This window comes from the organism of the source record quoted next, unplaced genomic scaffold (genome assembly GCF_019419815.1).
Source record: "Pyrus x bretschneideri cultivar Hongxiangsu unplaced genomic scaffold, Pyrus_bretschneideri_v1 Contig16, whole genome shotgun sequence".
Classification (NCBI taxonomy): Eukaryota; Viridiplantae; Streptophyta; class Magnoliopsida; order Rosales; family Rosaceae; genus Pyrus; species Pyrus x bretschneideri.
Genome location: NW_025999457.1, coordinates 4,039,715 through 4,058,914, shown reverse-complemented (window position 1 = coordinate 4,058,914; position 19,200 = coordinate 4,039,715). Strand labels below are relative to the sequence as shown.

The 19,200-nt window shown below is 38.1% G+C and overlaps 3 protein-coding genes and 1 long non-coding RNA gene across 8 annotated transcripts; all 4 read right to left on the bottom strand.

Annotated features, from left to right (window-relative positions):
• Positions 1-1,971: 1,971 nt before the first annotated feature.
• Positions 1,972-3,705, bottom strand: LOC103940037 (protein DETOXIFICATION 54). The gene has a single exon (XM_009350109.3). The coding sequence runs from the start codon at positions 2,897-2,899 to the stop codon at positions 2,276-2,278; it is 624 nt and encodes a 207-aa protein (XP_009348384.2). The 5' UTR covers positions 2,900-3,705; the 3' UTR covers positions 1,972-2,275.
• LOC103964091 (G-type lectin S-receptor-like serine/threonine-protein kinase At1g34300) lies at positions 2,708-7,161 on the bottom strand. 5 transcript variants are annotated; one of them, XM_048581007.1, is made up of 4 exons: positions 4,498-7,161; positions 3,884-3,988; positions 3,712-3,776; positions 2,710-2,845 (listed from the first exon to the last, which is right to left on the bottom strand). In XM_048581007.1, the coding sequence occupies exon 1, from the start codon at positions 7,002-7,004 to the stop codon at positions 4,548-4,550; it is 2,457 nt and encodes an 818-aa protein (XP_048436964.1). In that variant the 5' UTR covers positions 7,005-7,161; the 3' UTR covers positions 2,710-2,845; positions 3,712-3,776; positions 3,884-3,988; positions 4,498-4,547. The 5 variants fall into 5 exon arrangements, with proteins under 5 accessions (XP_048436965.1, XP_048436964.1, XP_048436967.1 ...); XM_048581010.1 differs by having other exon boundaries at positions 3,889-3,988; XM_048581006.1 differs by having other exon boundaries at positions 3,884-3,978; positions 4,498-7,160.
• A 5,758-nt stretch (positions 7,162-12,919) lies between these two features.
• LOC103964090 lies at positions 12,920-15,140 on the bottom strand. Its single transcript, XR_007257166.1, has 2 exons — positions 14,986-15,140; positions 12,920-13,151 (listed from the first exon to the last, which is right to left on the bottom strand). It is a non-coding gene; the product is annotated as an uncharacterized LOC103964090 (long non-coding RNA).
• Positions 15,141-15,505: 365 nt separating this feature from the next.
• LOC108868443 (G-type lectin S-receptor-like serine/threonine-protein kinase At1g34300) lies at positions 15,506-18,269 on the bottom strand. Its single transcript, XM_018651597.2, has one exon. The coding sequence runs from the start codon at positions 18,267-18,269 to the stop codon at positions 15,738-15,740; it is 2,532 nt and encodes an 843-aa protein (XP_018507113.2). The 3' UTR covers positions 15,506-15,737.
• Positions 18,270-19,200: the final 931 nt, after the last annotated feature.

Sequence of the window (19,200 nt, the reverse complement as noted above, 5' to 3'; positions counted from 1 at the left end):
AATTTGGCCGGGAAAAGCCCCAATTTAGCTCGAACCATACGGAACCCTAAACTTGGGTGTGTTCGATTCAACATCCAAATTCACTCCGACGCCTCAAACATTGCTTAGGCTTTATTCCTGGGGTTGAGGGGAGCCCAGTGGTGGTGGTAATTTGCTAGGTTAACTTCACGATTGTAGAATTTCGCCATGGCACCCACGAAACCCATAGGTTTCGTTCTACTCAAATTCAAGCTCAAACCCAATAAAATTTAGTTGGAAATGGAAGAGGGTAAGATAAGGATTAGTTTTTACGTGGTGGTGAAGGTTAGATCGCCGGAAAACCAACGGAAAAATTTCGGGAAGGCGGCGGTGTGGGTGGTGCCCGACAGGTTACACGGGCTAACCCGTGTCTCCCCCCTCCCCCCTTTTTCTTTTCACCTTTCCCTCCTTGCTCATGTTTCTGATTGGTCACCTTCCTCCCTCATTTCCTCATTTTTATTTTCTCTCATTCTCATCCCAGCCGTCGATTTCTTTCTTTCCTTCCATCCTAGCCACACACATGGCCTCACCGATCTTTGCTCTAGAAATCTACAGCCTTCCAAATTAAATAAAATTACCAAAATATCCCTAACTTTAAACGTTAATAACTCTTCCGTTATAACTCCAAATCACGCCCTGTTTGCGCCCACGTGTCTATAACGATAAGTACTACAAGAATACGCTAAGAAAATGAACCTTACGTAACATGACACAACAATCAACAAAAGCCAACACTTTACCTCGAAGAGCATTTTTGTAACTTCACTTATTAAAATTATAAAAATCATAATTTTTAGGAACGGGCTGTTACACAACAGGTGTGAGGGCATTTGTGGAGCAAAAAATAATCAAGAAAAATATGGATGCGACACGTGGATTCTTGGGTTAAAAAGACAAAATTACCATTGAGATGCACCAGAACTCCTACGCACAAGCAACGGACAATTACGACTCAATCAAGGTCAAAAGTGATCAAAATAGGTATTTATTCAAAACCTATTTCATCAATCCTTATCAAATCCTCTCCACAAGGTAACCTTCAATTATTCATTCAAAATATGATTAATTACCTAAATTAATTGATTGCAAGATATTATTTTGACATAATATCTTGCAATTACACCAAAAAACCACCATAAGTGGCCGGCCACACCCTAATAAATACCACCTTATTTCTCCAAAAACCTAATTCTAACTCTCTTGCAAACTCTCCAGATTTCTTTAAACACTTTTCCCTCAAATTCTAATTTTGCCATCAGAGGTTCTTCGGCCAAAGCCCCTCCCCCCCCCCACCCCCCTCCTAAATTCATTGTGGGCGCATGAGGCTCTTGCCCTTAACCTAAGATGTTAATTGTTTTGCAGGTGCAATTTCGTCCAAGAAGAAGAAGGTGGAAATTTGCATCCACATGTATGACATAAATCATATTAGGCAAGAATAAATAATGCGTATGATTATACTCTTCATATTTAAAATATAATAGTAGGGAGTTTTCCTCTTCACTCTCTCTCTCTCTCTCTCTCTCTCTCTCTCCCCTATTTGCACTTACCATTTCCAATTGCCATCCAATTTGTTTCGAAAAATTTTAGAATCGGAAATATTGGGATTCAGAATTTGGAATTTTCAATCCATCTTGAACCATAGTAATTGAACACCCACATATGCTTTTAAAAATCAAACTCTCCTTTCACATCATATATGCTCCTCCGAAATTGTACTCCCATCATATTTATCGCGACGAACGAGTGAAGGCTCGATTCATCTCCCACCAAAGTGTAAATGACTCGTCTCCAATGCCCGATGAACTATTATTTGTTCCCCAAGTCTCTACTTTTGGCTAGGGCTTCCATGGGGAAGCTCTTCTATTCGCCCGTTGTATACGGCAACATGTACAACCATGTAAATCTTGTCTAGGATCGCCCCGTTGTTTAGTGTCTGTAATCATACGTGAGAGATATTGTCCGAGCAACCAAACTCAAAAATTTCTACATCTCGAGTTTTGAAAATTAGACACAAATAATACAGTTGCTATGGACCAAAAAAAAAATCCTAAAAGTAGGACTGTAGGCCATATTTAAACTTGGCTGGACCCTGGCGGGCGAGTGAGACATTGCAAACTGCAATGCCCATCAAAACTCTAGCTTTTTAAAATCCAACTAACCAAATAGTCAGCATAAAAAATAAAATAAAAAAGTGTTAAAACTACTACTGCACGGTCAACAAAAGTAGAGTCTCCGACGAAGATCTCACACAAAACCTCTAAATAAAATCATCTCCACCTTTTATCATCAATAACCCTTTGCTTTCTTCTTCACCTTTCTCATGCCCTTGTCCTTCGTTTTTGCAGTCACCCATTTCTAGCCCGGTCAGCATCTTCGCCTTCAACGACTCTGCCTCCCAATCAGTCCTTGCCACCACAACATACAGAATGGACACAGCACACGCCACCTGAGCAGATAAAAGCCCGAACCAGAGCCCGCCAAACCCTACCTTGAGCCAGAAGGCAAGCCCGACCACCACAGGGATGCCCACGAAGTAGAACGACCCCAAATTAATGCGGGCACCCACAGCCGGGCGTGCCGTGCCACGTAGGATGCCACAGCCAGTGGTTTGGGGGCAGTTGCCTAACTCACGAAGCCCCATGATTGGCTTGACTGATACAACCAAGGCTTTGACGAGCTCGTCCTTGGTGAAGAGGCCTGCCCACCTCCCTCTTAAAATCACTACCCATGTCACGTTGATGATGCCGATCACAAATGCACATCCCAATGCCACCATCGCTGCTAACTTCGCCTTGTATGGCTTCCCACAACCAAGCTCATTCCCTACCTGCAAACAGATATGCAGATTCAAACATCCATATAAGAAGCATAACGCTTGCATAAGTGATTGTAACTTTAGATAAAAATATTATGAAATGAAGAAATATGCACACGATGAAACCTTCATGAACGACATGCGAATGCATAACTACCAGGTACCAAGCTTGATTGGGTACAACCTAGAAGTGCCAATTATATACACATTATTGAAACAAACAATTGCAAAGGAAATTAAAGGTTTATTCGCTCCAGAAACAAGAAATTCAATATGAATGATGAATCCATAAATACTGGCCCTTGTAAAAAGAAAATTTTAATTCACATTACATCTCATTCGTATGAAAAAATAAATACCTAACTGCTTATCTAATTGTATCACAGATTCACATTAGCAAAGAAAATAATCCATTAATCAAAGCAGAACCTTCTTTACATTTATCCAAAAAATAAAACACAAAATCTCTGCACATGTTAGAGCATAAAGGCATGAAGACTAGCTTGACTATGACCTTTACATCTTCTTGGTAAGAGTCAACTGAATTCTGAAATCAATAATTTCTTTCTATACCATATACCACAAAACTAATTAGCCCCAGAAATTGGCTCCACTTAGAACTAGAGATTAGAGAAACCAAATGCTGGTGATTATTAAAGAAACCCTTCTATATTTCAACAAGTTCAAAAGAATAATTCACTACGGGTTCCTTCATAGCCAGCAGTTACATGATGAAACACATGGTGAAGCATAAGGGGTTCTTTTACGAAAGAAAATCCTCAAGTAATGAGACGCTAACATTTCAAAATATGCACACTCGGATGCAGTTGGTAAATATTAACACATAAACAAGAAACAAAAACACAGAACACAAATACCTGCTCACACTGTAACCACAAAGAATGGATGTTGAGTTTAAGTTTGTACTCTTAGGTCATTTACTCTGTGTAGAATTACAACCAAAACACAAATAGCAAGTCATCATCCTTTGGATCATCAAATAGCTTCTGGAAAAGTACATGAGGTAAGAAGAAAAACAAGACATGATACCTTACATAACAATGCAGGTGCAACCATCAATGCCATCCCATTTTTATCCACTTGATCTTGATGCCTGGCAAAATGCCAGCTCCAGAGTGTACAGCCTAAAAGAAACTAAATGGTGTATTTGACAAGAAAAATTGTCTTTATAGTAGTTGTGTAAATGCAATATAATAGCTTTGCAGAAGGAGATTAAAAGCCCGAGGTTCCAAACTGCTTGTTAGGAAAAGAAAAATTAAAAGCAATAGCATGACAGCCATGAAGTTATCCTGGCTTACTGAGGAAATTCATGGCAGACGAGCAATTCTTCTCCAGAAGTATAGCTTGATATTCAATGTTCGATAGGCCAATTATGGGTTCAAAAACATTTGGAAGTTTTGATAATACCAGTTCTCTCATAGGGTGCATAACTCACTTGTTTCTTCAATGAACTTGATCTGATTTTATACAGCTATAAACAATTTTACACGATAACATATCGAAAACAGTCTTAATTTGAAAGTAACACTATGACTTCCTAGTTTCACTGTATTGAATTGGATAAATAGAAGTAAAATACAAGAAGGAAACAGGTGTGGAAATGAAATTTAATTTGGGTCTGACTGTATAAGGGACGCAGTTACCTTCTCCGTATTTCTCCCTGATGTTAGCGCGATACTCCTGAAACTTGCAATCATGAAAATGAGGAGGGAGCTGGGGCTGAGGCTGCAGTAGCGGATAGAGTGCTGATATTACTGCTCACATTCATGCTGGTTCCACCGGCAGACCCCTCGATGGCAGCCTTTGGGCCTGGGGGGGTTTCAATATCTGTAATTCCATCCAGCATCTGCAAAACCTTTCCCATCATCGGCCTGTGAGATGGTTGTTCCTGTATGCACCAGAAGGTTACCTGAATCGCTCTCTTCACTTGATCCATATCAACATCTTGGTTGACTAACCTTCTATCGACAATTCCCTTGATGTTACCCTTTTCAAATTCCTCAAAAGCCCATAAGGAGAACTTTTTCCTATTTGTCTCCTCAGAAACTTCAAAATTTCTTCTCCCACTCACTATCTCTAGCAAAACCATACCATAACTGTAAACATCAGATTTGGAAGTTACTGGAAGATTTGCTAGCCATTCTGGTGCCAAGTATCCTCTAGTACCTCTAACACTCGTCAAGGTTCGATACCTGTGGTCCTTTGCACTAACGAGCTTTGCGAGGCCAAAATCTGACACTTTGGCATTGTAATTCTCATCTAACAGAATGTTCTCTGGTTTTATATCACAATGCACAATGCAATCTCGGCACTCCTCATGAAGGTATGTGATCCCCCTTGCAGTGCCGAGGGCAACGTTGAACCGAGACTCCCAATTTAACACCTTTCCTGATTGCTCTTCTGTTGCAAAAAGGAAACTATCAAGGGACCCATTTTTCATGAACTCATATACCAGAAGCCTATGGCGCCCCTCTGAGCAAAAACCAATCAGCCTCACCAGATTCAAATGGTGGGTGCTACTAATCGTTGCAACCTCCATCCTGAACTGTTTCTCCCCTTGCTCGATCCCCTCAAGTTGCTTAACTGCAACAACAGTTTGATTAGCAAGAATGCCTTTATAAATAGCTCCAAATCCTCCTGCCCCAAGCTTCTCCTTGAATCCCTTAGTTGAGCGCTGGAGCTCCTTATACGAGAACTGAACCGGTGCACCAGAGGCATACTCAAGAAGCTCATATTGAGCAGACAATCCACCAAAGGCGGGACTGTTTCTGCAAAACCACCACCACAAACCACCTTCCAATGCCATCAAAACAAAGAGGGTGGCAATAACCACAACAACCACAATCCAAGCACGCAACTTCCAATTCTTTTTCTTGTCACCAGTCCCCATTGAAGATGACGGATTTGGGATCACTGGTCCACATACCTTGATATATGAACTACTGGACATAGCTGGACTGTGATAACCACTAAGAAAACCTGGTGTCTTGTAGTAACATAGCCCTGTGCCATCAGACAAAGACGTAGAAGCATCACAAGCACTATTTACAAGACAATTCAACCTGCAGGCCGATATCCCCACAAAGAAAATCTCTGATTTCGTCTCAGGAGGGTACGTTAAGAATCGAGTATGTACCATGTCCAACATAGTCAAACTCTGGGGACAATCCTCAATCTTCATCTTCCTCTTACACCCTTTCCTGCTATCCTTGGGATCAACAAGCTCAAAATTAAGAGACATACATCCGCATACCGGATTAGAATCGTTATAACTACAAACTCCCATGTCCCCACAATACCCGAAAACCTCACACTGATCTGTAACAGCTGCCCATCTCTCAGTTAGAGCCCCACTATCACTAGTAGAGTTATAAATCCTCAAATTCCCATCACTCCCTAACTTCAGAAACATGTAGTCGGCAGCATAACTGTAGTCGGCAGCATCGCTACTATAAGCAACAATAGCAGCAGTGGACAATTTTGGATCAGAAATTGACAGAATACCACTTGACTCCAATCCTAGAGTAGGCGAACTCAAATTGGTATTAACAGAAGAATTCAATCCCCGATTCCAATACACAATACTATCATTCCACAAAAGTGTAAGATTCCCATTTTTTGCAAGCTTAAACGAGTACAACCCAGATCGCAAAACCTTACCCACAGTGAAGTTCTGCCCGGGGACGATCGAATCGGTGGGGTTGTCGAAGCTGGACCAGACGGTAACGGTGCCGTTTCGGAGGACCAAGTTGCCCGAATCGTCAATCTCTGCCGACGAGACGCCGCGGCTGGCGGTGTTGGAGTCCCAGAGAGTGGCGCCGGAGCCGTTGACGAGGCGGAGGGTACCGGATTGGAGGAACTGGAGGGTTCCACCGGAGTCCACTGCTTTGCCTGCACCGGCGGACCAGAAGGGGACGCCACCGGAGGAGGAGATGGCGGCGATGTAAGAAGGGGGTGAAGTGGGGGGGTCGGAGGGGATGAAGCCGAGGGTGAAGGGGACGAGGGTGAAGGGGTCGAAAGGCGAGGGCGAGGACCAGGTGGTGCTTAGGTTAGCGGCGGAGAGAGAGGAGCCTGGTGAGATTGTGGTGGCGGCGGAGAGGAGAGAGGCGATCAAGAGGAGTGAAAATCGGATGTGGGTTTGGAGCGCCATTTTTGGGTGAGTGTTGGATTTTGGGTATCAGTTCATCGGTGGGTGGGTGGGCAGGGGAGAAAGTTGGGTGAGTTTAAGGAGGAGGGAGGACAGGAGTGAGGTGAGGTATGCAATGGAAGAAGACTTTGACTGCCAAAAAATCTGGGGAAAGGGTCGTTCACGGCGTTTGACTCATGCGAGGTCGGATCTACCGCATCCGGTTTTACTTTTAGTATCATTGTAGTCAAATGGTTTAATTTTCATAAATCAATAAAGCATTGATTTTATTCTATAAAAGCTTGAATTAACTGGTTTGGAGTTCATTATTTTCCCCCTAAGATTAACCCCTTTAGTGAGATTAAATATTAAAAAAATATTATAATTCTCTTCAACATAGATTGTATGGGGATGACCAATCATACAAATTAAGGAAGATTGGTCGTTTGAGAAAATTGATATCTAAAAGCATATTCAAAAAAGCGTCAGAATGTTCAAGTCAATACTACGAGTAAAATAAAGGCAACAACAATGTTTTTCAACTTAAAAGTTAAATTTTATGTGACATGACATGGGTTGGTAACCCTCTGCCAAAATGACAGCTTCAATTTTTTTCAATTAATTATTAAATATAATTAATCATTTTTATTAGGGGCTTTTAGATTGTAAGGTTTCGATAAAATTGTTTTTAGATTTTGACATGAATGATTTTCAAAATCTAATATAAATCCCTATTTTTAAAACTTACCATATTTAAGTAATTATAACACATTTATTATTTATAAAATTACCATTCGAAATTCTTTACCCATCCATAATTATATTTTTTATTTTGGGCTCTAATCATATTAATAGATAAAAATTTATTCAAAATTCAAATTCTCATTATCAAACAAATTCAACAACAAAACAAAATCAATTTATACATAACATTTGATACCTTATTTTATTCATAGGTACAGAAGTATCGACACATAACTTTAGGTACCTTATATTACTCATACGTACAGAAGTATCGGTTTGTAAGTTTCGGAAAGAATATATCGGTGCATAACTTTCGATTCGAATGTATCGGCGTACAAATATGTCGGTACAAATGTATCAGTACGTAACTATAGTATCTAAACATACATATGTACGTAATATGCATATACATATATATGGAGAAATTCGACCACAATAAAAAATATATCATGAAATATGACTTTTCTTATTATGGGAACTTAATAATAACTATCAATGATAATTAACATTTTTATTATTTATGGGAATCAATATATAACCTACAAACAAAAAACTCAATAATTATTACAACCTATTTAATATTAAAAAATTACAATTAAATGCCAAGGATTAGAATTAGTTTTTAATCTTAGATAAGATTTTATTCAAAAAGTAATCTTAGACAAGGATTAGAATAGAATTTTCCGTTTTTATTATTATTTTTGTTTAAAATGCTTATTATAATAATTAAAGGGTTTTTTTTATTAGAACCCCACAAATTGTTGAATACACCCCCACTCAATATTTAATGTTAAATGACTTGTATAAAATGACTATTTAAGCCCTAAAAAAGTTTAAAAAAAAAAAAGAAAAAAAAACATTGTTGTCTTCCTGCACCCCAAATCATTTAATAAGATTTTGACTTTTTTCCGTTCTTTCCCTTATTGTTCATTCTCTATTTAGTTATTCTTAATTTAATTTGAATGATGTAGTTTCTTGATCTGCTGTAATGCATTATTCATGAATTAAAGACTACAACTGATATGGGTATTGATGAACTGATCGAACCGAAGTGATTTTTCACAGTTCTGGAAAAGAAGAAGCAATAAGTAAAGAATACAGTAGTCAAAACTGATATGTGTAGGTTGCAAATGTTCATTTCCCCTTCCTCTTTTTCACAAAGTTTTATTTAGAGGTTGCAAATGTGCAAAGACTTCAAATTTTTTGTTTTGTTTTGTTTTGGCTACAAGATGAGGACTTGAGCTGGATTTTGGTGTGGGGTATGTGGGGTGTATGGAATGTGTGGGGTGTGAGGGTAGATTTGATTAGTAAATGTGATGTATTGAGATAATTTTTTGTTTAAAAAGTAAGTGTAAGGTGTATTAAATATGTAGGATGTTAATACAATAAGCCTAACTAAATTTGATATATAGACGAAGAAAAAATCTTAAAAGATATCAAAGTGCCTTGTAAACTATCAAATTTAAATTTTATATTTAAAATTAAACATATCATTTTTGAATGCTAAAATTAACCTCAACAGTACCAAAAATCACTCGTACTATTTTGTGATTTTTAAAATGCAGCACTATATTTTCTGACTAAAATACCAAATCATTATTAAATTCCTTAACTTTTAGTTGGTGTGGTTTCCAGCCGTCAATAATTTTTTTATTTAGGGAAAGTAGTTTCTCAAAAATTGAAGACGTGGGTTGGGGTTAGAGCAAAAAGAGTCCAGCCTTCAACTTGGACATGAGTTAACGCGTTAAAGCTTGGTTAAAAAGGCAAGGGTGAGGGAATCGGGGTATTCGGGAAGATCACGACTCTCGACAGACTGATGCACGCTGCTGGACCTGACAACTTCTGACTGATGCTGTCGGATCTCTGTTTTCCCGGACTTCAATTTTTTTATTTCGAAGAAGAATCCTCTCCTCTCTCTCTCTCTCTCTCTCTCTCTCTCTCTCTCTCTCTCTCGTTATCTCACACTTTACTTTATGATTTAGAATTATTTTATTAACACTTCGTATATTGACGAAAACATTCCACATATTTAAAACATTATATGCTTACTCTTGAAACTAAAAATTATCTTAATACACCCAACGTACTAATCGAAACTACCCTCACACCTGCACATTTCATACACTCCACACAAAGTCTACCTCAAGTCTTCATCATTTCCTAAAAATAAATTTAAACCCTTTGTCTTCAGCACACAAACAGTGTTCATGGTTATACTGCTTCAAGGTTTTTGTCAATTTAGGGAAATTAAGCTTTGAATGTGAATTTGATATTAAACTCAGAAGTACCTACTTTGCTGGCTTTTCTTAAATAAGAAATCATGAAAGGGCTAGTTGGGCTAGTTGATTTTGCTATTGTTGTGTCCATGCAGATTCTCGATTCTGGAATCATGCTTGAATGAAATTGCACCACAAACCATCCTAAGAAATAAACAACAAACATGCTTGAACATTTTTAGCAAAAGACAAAAAAAAAAAAAAAAAAAAAAAAAAAAAACCACTACTACACTATCTCAAAGAAGATTTGAATATTAAGGTTGTAAAATACGCTAGACGCTAGTCGGGCAGTGGGTTGGGGCCTAGCGCCTAGGCGAATTTAAGTAAATCTATTGTATTTCGTGTAAATAAGTGTCTGTTTATACTTAATATATATATAATTTCATTATAAACTAAAAAATAGAATGACATACATATTATGAAGTATTGGAACATAATGAAAACATGGGGAGCAAACATATAATGTATGTTTATTTAAGTGTTTAATAAGTCTCTTACAATTTATTGGAAACAATGAGTCTCTTACAATTTAAGTGTTCTCTTTTATTTCTTCACAAAATTACACGTCTTTCTTGGTCCAATTTTTATTTTTTTGTGAACAAACAATATTATCTACACTGTCACTTAGTAGTACGGTCTGGTGCTATTCCTTTTTACTTGTAAATGAGAGGTCTCAAGTTCGATTCTAGTCTCAAAGCCTAAAACCTCTCACTTACAAGTGAAAATAAATACCACCAGACCGCAGTACTAAATGACTCTTTCTTAGTCCAGTTGAGTTTAGCAGCAAATCCTGTCTTCCTTTCCTCCTTAGAGTCAAGTTTTTTTTCTTCACTTGTACAATGAATTAGAACATGTCAATGTTAATGTATTCAAGCTGCGTCTCATTAGGGTTTGAGTAAGTCATAATAATGCTCTATTTTTTTTTTTTTTAATAAAAATGTGACTCGTCTTTGACATCTTCTTGCTTATGGGACGGATCTTAAAATTTCAAAATGAATTGGACTAAATTTAACTTACTCACAATTTAAAAAAACGTTAAAAAACTCGACCACAAATTTCACGTTCATGCTCTTGCACGTGTTAGAAATGAGTGGTTAAGTTTTTATTTAAAATTAGATTTTGGGTTACTATATATATAGTTGTTCTAATTCATAATTTTAAGATTTTATTTTGGGAAAATTTTTGAAATGTCATATGAACTTGTACGTATTTTTAAATTTGTCATATAAATTAAAATTTTAAACAATTTGTCATACCAATTTTTTGAAATAATTAATTTGTCATCTTCCTCTAACTCCGTTAAGTTTTCCATTCAATATAAGTCATATGCAAGACTTGTGTTTAGAGTTATTTTGATCATTTTAATACCTTACTTCCCTTTTATTAAGTTGTATTCGACAAAAAATTGTAGGGTTTCTTAGGCAATGGAACAATATTTTTGATATGATAGCAATGAAATGATCATGCAATGAACTATCTTCTGGTTATTTCAAATATGTAATGATGCACAAGTGGGAGTTTGCATTTTAGCATGTCACGAATGTGGATGTAAATTTCCGCTATCTTCTTCTTTGACGAATATGCACCTGCAAAATAATAACACCTAAGATTAAGGCCAAAAGCCTCGCGCGCTCACGATGAATGGGGGTGCCTTGGCTAAAGAATCTCTGATGCCAAAGTTAGAATTTTGAAAAGAGTGTGTTTAGAAGTTTGTGGGTAGCAAATGACTTAGCTTTTTATTGGGATAATAACGCTATTTATAGGGGAGTGGCCGACCCTATTTGGAGAATAGTGGACATCCATATATGGTGTAATTGGGTGAATAATTGCAAGATATTATTTCACATAATAAATAGGAAATTTGGGACTTACCTTTTGAATAAGGATTTGATGAGGAATGGTGAGAGATATTTAAATAAATATCATTTTGATCACCTTTTGACTCTTCCTTGATTGAGTCGTTCTTGTCCGTTGCATCCACGTGGGAATTCCAGTGTGCTTTAAAGGTAATTTTGTCTTTTTAACCCAAAAGTTCAAGTGTCACCTCCATAATTTTCTTGATTTTTTTTTTTGCTCCACAAATGCCCCCACACTTGTTGGGCTACTCGCAGGAAAGGGCAACATGTGTAGAGATCTTCCCTTGCTTTAGGAAACATAAGATTGTTTCCTATTTTGATATAGATTCTCACTTTAATTGGAAATTAGATCATTAGGAAAGGGAAATAAATCACTTCCAAAGTCTATTTAAGTCTACCTTAAGTAGGTATTAAATCAACTACAGAGAACAATTTATTCTACCCTACAAGAGAGAGAAAGCTAGAGGATATTTGTTTCCCCTTGTGCATCAATCTTCTTCATTTGCCATGCAAAAGACCATTTTTCGTTGCTGTTTTTGTCTTCATGCCACACCAAGGCGAGAAAAAAAATTAATTTTCATTGTCTTTTTAATTTGGGTTAATCTTAATTTTTTTTTAGTTTTCAACATTTGGTACATGAAATTTTTTATTCCAGAATGATACATAAAATTATAATTTAGAAACTAAATCGACACTTCAACCAAACTTTTAAAATTACCATATTTCTGTCAGCCTGAATGTAAGTGAGGTGAAATGATTCAATTATGACAGTTTTGAAGGACAAATCAATAAATTAGCCTTTGGACATATATGCACAGGAGGATTTCATTCTATTAGTCCTTGTATATCCATGTTCAAAATAATGCATTTTTTTATTTGTGTTTTTTCTTATTTTATGTTTTGACTCTTTTCTTTCCATATTTAAGAAATCTGATTTATGGGTCTACTGTGCAGCGGGTACGATCTCCTTTTGAAAGGAAATTATTCGAAAGTTGTGGTGGTCCTGGTGGAGCAATTAGTACAAGTGAAAGCCAACAAAAACTAGTACCAACATGAGCCAAAATGAACGTCGTCGGGATGAAAAATTACTTGTATGTGTTGGAGACAGATCCACAAATTTGCTTTCTGTTCCGCCTGATACATTCTTGCAAGATTATATAGAACAAGAACAAGACCTTTTATTCGACCAAAAACGACGGTAGAATTTCTCTTAACATCCACCGGCATTGAAAAGGTTGCATCTGCAGGAGCAGCAAAAGCAGAAAACTCCGTGGTAACTTCAGAATGCAGGGCACCTGTAACAGTATTCAGGAGTAGCATTTGAGCTGCAGAATCAGAATAATGAGTGACACCATAGTTTTAAAGTCACCATTTGGATCATGTCACTGAAAGACCAAACTTTAGCCTCAACTCTTGAAGACACACAAAATGCAATAATAATGCGAAAAAGAATGTTGTGAAAGCCATGTTGTCTACTTCAGTGCCTTCGATGAAATATCACATTCTCTGTATAGGCACCAACAACATCGGTAGCATACCAAGACAAACATGCAAACCTTATAAGATGGCTTTTAACAACATCGACATCCATCAATAATCATAGAGTGAATGAAATCGTTTTACAAACATAAGCAATTTTGTAGAAGCATACTCTATTAAAAAAGGCATACCATACTCACAAACAAGTCACTGTCAACACTTAATAGCTATCAACAACGATGAAATGTTAGCATTTGATTACAGAGAATTTTTTCCGCGCTTTTCAACATAGGAGAAAAATAATCAATCAATCAATGAAAGGCATTTTGTACATCAGAACTTTAACAACTTAATCAGAAACTTTTGTATGTGTGAATAGGCATGGAGGCTATCTCGGCTATGGCCTATAAATCACTTCGTATGAGGAATCAAACTTCCAAAATGAAAAATAACTTTCTATGCCATGAATCGTATGCTGCAAAATATCAAGAGAGGGAGAAGAAGATCATGCTTATTCAGTATAGAATGACTGATGTACACTGTTTATATAATATATACATAGCACCGCTTAGCAATACAAAAGAATGATTCACTAAAGGAACCTTACTTTCACACAGTTTTTCCTAAACCGCTTGCATGCTTCCCTCCTAGCAAAGCAGTTACAAACTTACATGATGTCTCACATGGTTAAAGACAAGGGCTCCTTTTACAAAAGAAGGGCACCAAGTAATCAGCCACAGAGCATTTCACATTAATCCTTTGAAAAAGTAAAAAATCAACAAAGACGTAGTATTTGGGCAATAACAAACGTTAGATAAAAATATTATGAAAGGAAGAAATATGCACATGACGAAACCTTCATGAACGACATGCGAATGCATAACTACCAAGTACCAAGCTTGATTGGGTACAACCTAGAAGAGCCAATTATATACACATTATTGAAACACACAATTGCAAAGGAAATTAAAGGTTTATTCGCTCCAGAAACCAGAAATAAGAGCTCACATAACTAAAAGATTAATTAGGAGATAAGGAATTAAATATGAATGATGAATCCAGAAATATTGGCCCTTGTAAAAAGAAAATTTTAATTCACATTACATCTCATTCGTATGAAAAAATAAATACCTAACTGCTTATCTAAGCGTATCACAGATTCACATTAGCAAAGAAAATAATCCATTAATCAAAGCGGAACCTTCTGTACATTTATCTAACAAATAAAACACAAAATCTCTGCACATGTTAGAGCATAAAGGCATGAAGACTAGCTTGACTATGACCTTTAAATCTTCTTGGTAAGAGTCAACTGAATTCTGAAATCAATAATTTCTTTCTATACCATATACCACAAAACTAATTAGCCCCAGAAATTGGCTCCAGTTAGAACTAGAGATTAGCGAAACCAAATGCTGGTGATTATTAAAGAGACCCTTCTATATTTCAACAAGTTCAAAAGAATAATTCACTACAGGTTCCTTCATAGCTAGCAGTTACATGATGAAACATATGGTGAAGCATAAGGGGTTCTTTTACGAAAGAAAATCCTCGAGTAATGAGCCGCCAACATTTCAAAATATGCACACTCGGATGCAGTTGGTAAATATTAACATGTAAACAAGAAACAAAAACACAGAACACCAATACCTGCTCACAATGTAACCACAAAGTATGGATGTTGAGTTTAAGTTTGTACCCTTAGGTCATTTACTCTGTAGAATTACAACCAAAACACAAATAGCAAGTCATCATCCTTTGGATCATCAAATAGCTTCTGGAAAAGCACATGAGGTAAGAAGAAAAACAAGACATGATACCTTACATAACAATGCAGGTGCAACCATCAATGCCATCCCATTTATATCCACTTGATCTTGATGCCCTGCAAAATGCCAGCTCCAGAGTGTACAGCTTAAAAGAAACTAAATGGTGTATTTGACAAGAAAAATTGTCTTTATAGTAGCTGTGTAAATGCAATATAATAGCTTACTGCAGAAGGAGATTAAAAGCCCGAGGTTCCAAACTGCTTGTTAGGAAAAGAAAAATTAAAAGCAATAGCATGATTGCCATGAAGTTGTCCTGGCTTACTGAGGAAATTCATGGCAGACGAGCAATTCTTCTCCAGAAGTATAGCTTGATATTCAATGTTCGATAGGCCAATTATGGGTTCAAAAACATTTGGAAGTTTTGATAATACCAGTTCTCTCACTGGATGCATAACTTACATGTTTCTTCAATGAACTTCATCTGATATTATACAATTATAAACAATTTTACACGATAACAAATCAAAAATATTGTCTTAATATGAAACTAACACTACGACTTCCTAGTTTCACTGTATTGAATTGGATAAGTAGAGGTAGAATACAAGAAGGAAACAGGTGTGGAAATGAAATTCAATTTGCGTCTGACTGTATAAGGGATGCAGTTGCCTTCTCCGTATTCCTCCCTGATGTTAGCGGCGATACTCCTGAAACTTGCAATGATGAAGATGAGGAGGGAGCTGGGGCTGAGGCTGCAATAGTGGATAGAGTGCTGATATCACTGCTCACATTCATGATGGTTCCACCGGCAGACCCTTCGATGGCAGCCCTTGGGCCTGGCGGAGTTTCAATATCTGTAATTCCTTCCAGCATCTGCAAAACCTTTCCCATCATCGGCCTGTGAGATGGTTGTTCCTGTATGCACCAGAAGGTTACCTGAATCGCTCTCTTCACTTGATCCATATCAACATCTTGGTCGACTAACCTTTTATCGACAATTCCTTTGATGTTACCCTTCTCAAATTCCTCAAAAGCCCATAAGGAGAACTTTTTCCTATTTGTCTCCTCAGAAACTTCAAAATTCCTTCTCCCACTTACTATCTCTAGCAAAACCATACCATAACTGTAAACATCAGATTTGGAAGTTATTGGAAGATTTGCTAGCCATTCTGGTGCCAAGTACCCTCTAGTACCTCTAACACTCGTCAAGGTTCGATACCTGTGGTCCTTTGCACTAATGAGCTTTGCGAGGCCAAAATCTGACACTTTGGCATTGTAATTCTCATCTAACAGAATGTTCTCGGGTTTTATATCACAATGCACAATGCAGTCTCGGCACTCCTCATGAAGGTATGTGATCCCCCTTGCAGTGCCAAGGGCAACGTTGAACCGAGACTCCCAATTTAACAACTTTCCTGATTGCTCTTGTGTTGCGAAAAGGAAGCTATCGAGGGACCCATTTTTCATGAACTCGTATACCAGAAGCCTATGGCGCCCCTCCGAGCAAAAACCAATCAGCCTCACCAGATTCAAATGGTGGGTGCTACTAATTGTTGCAACCTCCATCCTGAACTGTTTCTCCCCTTGCTCGATCCCCTCAAGTTGCTTAACTGCAACAACAGTTCGATTAGCAAGAATGCCTTTATAAACAGCTCCAAATCCTCCTGCCCCAAGCTTCTCCTTGAATCCCTTAGTTGAGCGCTGGAGCTCCTTATACGAGAACTGAACCGGTGCACCAGAAGCATACTCAAGAAGCGCATATTGAGCAGACAATCCACCAAAGGCAGGACTGTTTCTGCAAAACCACCACCACAAACCACCTTCCAATGCCATCAAAGTAAAGAGGGTGGCAATAACCACAACAACGACTATCCAAGCACGCAACTTCCAATCCTTTTTCTTGTCACCAGTCCCCATTGAAGATGACGGATTTGGGACCACTGGTCCACATACCTTGATATATGAACTACTGGACATAGCTGGACTGTGATAACCACTAAGAAAACCTGGTGTCTTGTAGTAACATAGCCCTGTGCCATCAGACAAAGACGTAGAAGCATCACAAGCACTATTTACAAGACAATTCGACCTGCAGGCCGATATCCCCACAAAGAAAATCTGCGACTCCGTCTCAGGAGGGTACGTCAAGAACTGAGTATGTACCAAGTCCAACATAGTCAGACTCTGAGGACAATCCTCAGTCTCCATCTTCCTCTTACACCCTTTCCTGCTATCCTTGGGATCAACAAGCTCAAAATTAAGAGACATACATCCACATACCGGATTAGAATCGTTATAACTACAAACTCCCATGTTCCCACAATACCCGAAAACCTCACACTGATTAGTAACAGCCGCCCATCTCTCAGTTATAGCCCCACTACCTCTACTAGAGCTATAAATCCTCAAATTCCCATCACTCCCTAACTTCAGAAACCGCAAAATATCACCGGCTTCGGCGTAATCGTTACTATAAGCAACAATAGCAGCAGTGGACAATTTTGGATCAGTAATTGACAGAATACCAATGGACTGCAATCCTAGAGTAGGCGAACTCAAATTCGCCTTAACAGAAGAATTCAATCCCTGATTCCAATACACAATACTATCATTCCACAAAAGTGTAAGATTCCCATTTTTAACAAGCTTAAACGAGTACAACCCAGATCGCAAAACCTTACTCACAGTGAAGTTCTGCTCGGGGACGATCGAATCGGTGGGGTTGTCGAAGCTGGACCAGACGGTAACGGTACCGTTTCGGAGGACCAAGTTGCCCGAATCGTCAATCTCTGCCGACGAGACGCCGCGGCTGGCGGTGTTGGAGTCCCAGAGAGTGGCGCCGGAGCCGTTGACGAGGCGGAGGGTACCGGATTGGAGGAACTGGAGGGTTCCACCGGAGTCCACTGCTTTGCCAGCACCGGCGGACCAGACGGGGACGCCACCGGAGTAGGAGATGGCGGCGATGTAAGAAGGGGGTGAAGTGGGGGGGTCGGAGGGGATGAAGCCAAGGGAGAAGGTGTCGCTTGGCGAGAGCCAGGTGGTGCTTAGGGTAGCGGCGGAGAGAGAGGAGCCTGGTGAGATTGTGATGGCGGCGGAAACGGCGGCGGAAAGGAGAGAGGTGATCAAGAGAAGGAGTGAAAATCGGATGTGGGTTTGGAGCGCCATTTTTGGGTGAGTGGTGGATTTTGGGTATTAGTTCATCGGTGGGTCAGATGAGATAGTTGGGTGAGTTTTAAGGAGGAGGAGGGACGACAGGAGTGTGGTGAGGTATGCAATGGAAGAAGACTTTGACTGCCAGACAATATGGGGAAAGGGTCATTCACGTCGTTTGACTGAAGCGAGCTCGGATCTGCTGCATCCGGTTCTACTTTCTCTGAGAATAGCAAAATGCAAACGCCGTTAGCTCATATTGAGATGTAAAAGTCAAATTAGGTATTGAGATTTTCAAATATGTTTAATGACCAAAGGGATTCAATTTTGTTAATACTATCTCTCATGTTTACTTTTAGAATCATTGTAGTCAAATGGTTCAATTTTCATAAATCTATAAAGCATTTATTTTATTCTATAAAAGCTCGAATTAACTGGTTTAAAGTTCATTATTTCCCCCCCTAAGATTAACCCCTTTATTGAGATTATATATGGAAAAAAAAAATATTATAATTCTCTTCAACATAGACCAAATGGGGATGAGCAATCATACAAATTAAGCGCATCTTCAAAACAAATGTCAAAATGTTCAAATCAATGCTAACAGTAAAAAAAGGCAGCAATAATGTTTTTCAATTGAAAAACCAAATCTAATCTGGCATGACATGAGTTGGTAACTTTCTACCAAATTGACATCAATTTAAAAAAATTTCAATTAATTATTAAATATAATTAATTATTTTCATTTAAAATATTTATTATAATAATTTAATTTGGTATATATGGTGAAGAGAAAATCTTAAAAAATGTTAAAATGCCACATGGACTATCATGTTGTGGCTTATTTTATCTTATAACGGACAAAGAGAGACATGTGTTCGTAAGGTTACGCAAAGGATATGTTATTCATCATATGTAGTGTTCTTATTTATAGTAGTATGGAAGG

What these genes read in the sequence shown, in the direction of transcription:
- LOC108868443 (XM_018651597.2), bottom strand. Translation starts at nt 18,269, where the DNA reads ATGGCGCTCCAAACCCACATCCGATTTTCACTCCTTCTCTTGATCACC.
- LOC103964091 (XM_048581007.1), bottom strand. Translation starts at nt 7,004, where the DNA reads ATGGCGCTCCAAACCCACATCCGATTTTCACTCCTCTTGATCGCCTCT.
- LOC103940037 (XM_009350109.3), bottom strand. Translation starts at nt 2,899, where the DNA reads ATGCAAGCGTTATGCTTCTTATATGGATGTTTGAATCTGCATATCTGT.